Here is a 5743-nt window from a genome sequence, read left to right on the forward strand (position 1 = left end):
CATTCATTAATATTTCTCAGACAGTGTGTGGCTGCATCAGTTCGGGTCTTGATTTCCTATAGTCAACAAAGGCTGGAAGCTGACAATAGCTCACTCCATCAGGTCCATCTGTGCTTCCTTGTTGTCTTGTTTGTTTGTGTTCACCTGCACTGATGGAGCATGAGGTATGAGCCTGAGGTATGGCCAGGTAGACTCCAAAGGAAAACACTAAGGACCTCAGAGGCCCAGGTGATCAGCACAGGTCTGGAGCCTGGATCATTGATCTTGTCTGTCGCTGAACCTGCTGGCCTTGACATGACTCACGTCCATGGATCTCATTAAGCCTATTGCACTCCTGCATGTTAATGTTCATGCTTCCTTCATGTCTCCCTCTCACACACACAGACCATGTCATTACACACGTGTGTGTTACTTTTCCTCTTGACATGCTTCCTTAATGGCAGACCATTTCCTTCCTTGATGCTCTGTAGACTGGCAGTATTGTATATGGTTTCAGGAAAGGGATTGTATGCCAATCATTTACCAATCAGACCCAGATGTCCTGACATTGTAGTTCTCAGCATGCAGTGCTATTGTTTCATTGTAAAGTAAATATGAAGATAATTTAGTTCAAGTAGAGAGGGGGCTAAAGAGAGTGTAGTATAACAGCTATGTGAGGATGTCAGAAATGTGTTTTAACACCTAGTAAAAGTAGTAATTCTCAGCAAAACAAAATAAGAAGAATGGGATCAAGAATTTTTTTTGTGTGATCTGACAGTTTAAGATAATGTGTCTGGGCCTTAAAGCGTTGAATAGATTATATGTAGGAGAACCACTTGGAATAAAATGAATCATGTAAATAATAGATCTTTCTTATCGGTCCACAGAGTCCTGGCATCGCCAAGACATATTTACCAGGAGCTCAAGGCTTCAATGCCATGGAAAGAGTGTGAAGAGCTGAATCAGTCTACTGAGGGATGTCAAAACTTTGAGCAATGAGGCAGTCTTTCCAACTTAGAAGAGACGCCAGATGACTTCCAGGAGATGGGATGGGGTGTTTGTGAATGTCTTGTTAGGCATGATGGACGTTTATATTTCCTGTTTCATTTACTCTGGTCCCTATAAAATGTGGTATCTTCAGCATGTATAGCAGCATACCTATATGCTAGAGGTAACTTTTAATGTCTCTCAGCATTGACCTGAGAGCTGAGTCTTTCTAAATAAACACACTGAACATGCAAGGTCAACTAATGTGTTAAGTTTGTTCGATTACACTTTACTTGACAGTATCGACATAAGAGTGACATGACTCATGAATGTGTCATAAACAAGTCATAAACGTTTCTGACATAACGCTTCTGTCATTAAGTGTCATTAGTTTTTGTCATAACAAGTTTGGGTTAGGATTAGGGTTAGGTTTAGGGTTATGGCTAGAGTTAGGGTTAGGGATAGGGTTCATGACAGTGTCATGTCACTCTTATGTCGATACTGTCAAGTAAAGTGTTACCATTTGTTTTTGCCTTGTTCATGTCTTAAGTTTGTTAATGCCTTGTGTTAGGACTGACACAGTAATACAGAAAGAACACACACACACACACACACACACACACACACATTAAAATAATTCACATTCCAGTCCTGGCAGTTTAATTGGCAAGTCATCTCCAAAATGGGGTTGTCCCACAAATATACACATAAACACTCACACAACACATGTTAGTTCCTGTACAGCCAGTACAGGACAAATCCCAGAGTACAAATGCCTCTGTAACTTCTGGTAGAAATTAGTCTGTTTGGTCCTCCCACATACAGAGGGCGCTAGCTGCAGAACATCTATGAACACTGCTTGGGCACCCAGGTAAAGTTCCAACCACCCTGCACATCCTTCCGCACAAAGGCCTGCCCCTGGGGGAAGCTGTGTGTGCGCACGCTATTGCGAGGACTGAGGAGCATGCTGAAGGCCAGATCGCTCCTGCTTTGTACCGGGGAGCACAGGTCGCCACTGCCCCCTGCAGGGCTGGGGGAGCTGCTGCACTGCAGCTGAGGAGAGCGCTGCGGTGTGGAGGCCGCCACCGGGGCCAGGCGCTCAGAGAGGTCAGGGGAGAGGAGATGGCCTGCGGGGTGTAGGGCCTGGGGGCCCACTGTCGGGGTGTGGGGGTACACCAGGGGCATCCCCACGCTGGAGCTGAACTCTGAGGCTGAGCTTAGGGAGGAGCCGTGGCTGGACGAAGGGTCTGCATCGTGGGTGTAGCTGCCTGAGGACTGCAGGCTGCAGCTGTAGCTGCTGGAGGAGTCCATGATGGCGCTGAAGTCACAGGTGGAGCCCAGCGTGGGGGGGCTGTAGTGGGCAGAGGGGGAGATGTAGCTCGTGGAGACAGAGTTAGAGGAGGTTGGGTTGAAAGATGCCCGTGGGGGGTCCAGGGTGGGGCTGCTGAAGCCAGACTCTGGATCGATGGTGTCCTGGTCCTTCAGGCCCAGCGTCTCCAGAACCCAGGAATCCAACGGCGGCGTGGTCGCCAGCTCCTCGGCCGAGCAAAACTCCAGAGACAGGTTTCGACAAGTCCGCTTCGTCACACCGTCTGGGACCAGCCCACATGGACCACGCTCCTCCGCACACACCTGCTGACGGCGCTTCCTGTGGCGGCTGGGACCGTAGAGGAGCTTCCACAGCAAGAGAGAGAGGGAGGGAAAAGAACCCCAAAAAATTATTTAATAAAGGTGTTTGATAGAGGGCGAGGGATAAAGGTGAACAAAATAGAAATATTGGAGAAAGACAAAAAGTGTAAAGTCTCATACCCAGATTACCACATATTACAAATGTTTTACAGATGTGTTACAAAGGTACACAGGCAAAATAAGATACTGCTAATAACATATTCAACTGTATGCCATAACATCTCATTACCTTTCGTTTCTCCTCCAGACATTTAACAAAGGAGGAGTTGAGGAACTCTTTGAGCTTGTTGTTTTCATCATGAAGTCGAGCAAGTTCCTCTTCTCTCTGCATCAAAGTGTCCTGAAGCTGTGAATCCACAAACCATAAACACACAAAAATACATAAGCAAGACTGGAGATAACAGTCAATTAGGCTTGTAACTTTAGAAGTGGTGATAACTATATAATTCTTATTCAAATAGAAAAACGAAATTAAATAGCCATTCACGCCTTAATATTGATTTTGGACATGCACCTGTTTATTCCTTTGAAGGTGCGGGGAGAGATGGTCTGGCCACGTCTGCAGGGAAATCGCCCCATGGTCTGAATGCTGCGAATCTAACGGAAAAACAACAAGTCTAGGTGATAATCCTAATAATACACAATAAGTTAATGAATGACCAAAAACAAACAAGAAAAACAAATGCCAGTTTGAGGCTGGCATTTCTACAGCATACTGCACGAATCTAGCTGCCAAGGAACTTCAAGAGCGAAAGAAAAAAAAAAAAAAAACATTCTGAAACCACTCGGCATCTCGAGTTCGACAAAGACCCGAAAAAACATCAGCGCTTTTTTGTAAATTCCAGATGGAAAAATTCCAGTTTGACAACAGCGCGCACAGAATGGTCTCGCGCCGCTTATCCCGGGATATTGCAGGACTTACCCCGCAGTGGCCGCTCGTGCTGTTGGCACGCTGCGTTGTCCCGGGGACGGGCGTCCCAGAGGGAGACCAGCGTCTCCGTGGAAACGTCAACACTGGGGTCAGCTGACGTCGAGACGGAGTAAGGGCAGTTGTAGCGCTGCCCCCCCACAAAGCTCAGATCTTGGCAGGAAAGGATGGTGCTCTGTTGAATAAACAGAATAAGCAGTAGAACAATATGAGAAGACCGGTCAAGTGTAAACCGGGACACGCATCTGTGCACTGATATGTTGAGTAGGAAAGAAAGTGAAGGCTACTTGTCCATACATAAACTATAGCCTACAACTCCAAACCTTTTTAAAATGCATAGTCTACTAGAATGTCATTACTATCCACCTGCTATTAAATAGTTTAAAACTATATTCTGATTTAAAAATAATAATCATACAATTGAGAAGAAATTTCCCGAACTCTCTTAAAATATTTTCCAACTTTAACATTCTTAAACGTGCAATTTCCAGGTATCCAGATTGGAAAACCAAAAGGATATGACAAATTATTCCCAGTTACCAGTTCCAGATTCAATAGATTAACTGGTGATCGTCCTAATTCGCATGAAAATAACACACATATCCCCTCTTGCACGATGTAAATTCTCCTTGAACTTTCTGCACGCAAAAAGCACCTGTAGCTCTTGATCATCATTTTCAGTGCGAGTCACTCCCGTTAATCAAAAGAGGTGCACCTGCACTAGTGCATGCTCTGATTGAAGACAAATCCCGTGATTTATGTAAAGTAACCTTTCACTCAAATTCTATTCAACAGCACATGCAGTAGGCTACACTTACTGTTTTACACAGTCTCTTTAAGTACCGAAAACGTGTAGAGAAGTATTACTATAACACTGTCAGTGACTAACGGAAAGCAGATCTGACACCAACATATATATATATATATATTGGAAATAGGCATTAATGGTCAGCGGCTGCGACATAATACTCACCATTTCGCGGGCAGGTAGGTTCTGGATGCAAGGCGCGGACAAGGGCGCGTGAAGGGGAGTCCCGAGAGTTCTCCAGACCTTTGGGGAGATGTGTGTGAGATGGGGTGGTGAGCGCGCTAATCTCCTTCAAACGGCGGAATGACGCCCGGGACCATTCATCGCGCCCAACAACCTGATTTGGCGTGTGAAGCTGTCAAACTCGTGACGTGTGATCTCCAACCGTTTGAACTACAAATGCCACGCGCCAAGATAATTGGTGATTGCACTCTCTTCTTTCTCTCTCTCCAGGTTGTCGTTATAACAGTTGGGATTAGTAAACGCTGACAGACAGACACCTTGACTACCACGCTGCGAGACTTTCCTCCGATAAAGAGATAAAGTCGCGGCAGGAGTCTTTTGGATAGCCAAGAGTTAATGTATAAACAGTCAGTTTTAAAGTTTAGAAGGTCTGTCTCCCTGACCAAGTGATGAGCACACTAGGCTACTATATACCCCTCCTTCCTAGACCATCTCACACTATCCCTCAGTAGCCTACGTCTACACAACCACTACACAGCCTCCAGTTAAATGACAATTAGGTTACATACCAGTGAGTGACATATTAACATCAGGAGCAGAGGGAAGAGGTGTGGATGAAAACAAGAATTTACTCAACTTTAACAGTGAATGTCGTTTATTTTTCAAATGTGCTTTCAGGGCATTTCATTACTACCTGGTTATATGTGCATGCTTGATAATAGCACCGTCTGTTTACCGGCTGCCTCTGTACTGACCTACACACTTCTGACGGACGTAGACAGGTGCTTGGTGGATATGCTCAGGTCGAAACTTCAGAGGAGCCAGAGCGTCACGGTTCAAATGGCTTCGCCACATAAAGAAGGTTTCTACCTCATTGCAGATGAGACGGGTGCACATCTGTAACATTTTTTCTAGAAGCCCTAGAATTAATGGCACATTTCGGGAGCGCGCAGCTGCGCTCTGTCCCGTCTGCGCTGCGCAGGATCTAACATCTAACAGGTTGATCAATGCACAGGCTTCTGAACGTTTAGATGCAAACGCGGTGAAACATGTAATGTAGCAAATCTAAATTTTCATCTCACCCATATGGCCAATCCAATACAAAACCTACTTAGAACGATAATGAAAATGAATGTACAAATGGTTGTACTAGTAACACCAATCGTAAA

The 5743-nt window shown here is 45.2% G+C and overlaps 1 protein-coding gene across 1 annotated transcript; it reads right to left on the bottom strand.

Annotated features, from left to right (window-relative positions):
• Window positions 1-1649: 1649 nt before the first annotated feature.
• Window positions 1650-4625, bottom strand: gmnc (geminin coiled-coil domain containing). Its single transcript, XM_042064251.1, has 5 exons — window positions 4557-4625; window positions 3578-3758; window positions 3170-3252; window positions 2885-3001; window positions 1650-2640 (listed from the first exon to the last, which is right to left on the bottom strand). Exons 1-5 carry the CDS (start codon window positions 4557-4559, stop codon window positions 1813-1815), a joined length of 1212 nt encoding a protein of 403 aa, XP_041920185.1. The 5' UTR covers window positions 4560-4625; the 3' UTR covers window positions 1650-1812.
• Between the last annotated feature and the right edge of the window lie 1118 nt (window positions 4626-5743).

This window comes from Alosa sapidissima, chromosome 15 (assembly GCF_018492685.1).
Source record: "Alosa sapidissima isolate fAloSap1 chromosome 15, fAloSap1.pri, whole genome shotgun sequence".
NCBI classification, from domain to species: domain Eukaryota; kingdom Metazoa; phylum Chordata; class Actinopteri; order Clupeiformes; family Clupeidae; genus Alosa; species Alosa sapidissima.

Excerpts from the sequence above, each read along its gene's own strand:
- gmnc (XM_042064251.1), bottom strand. Across the intron at positions 3,002-3,169 it reads ACCTTCAAAGGAATAAACAG|CTTCAGGACACTTTGATGCA; the intron begins GTGCATGTCCAA and ends GTGGATTCACAG. Across the intron at positions 2,641-2,884 it reads GTCTGGAGGAGAAACGAAAG|CTCCTCTACGGTCCCAGCCG; the intron begins GTAATGAGATGT and ends TTGCTGTGGAAG.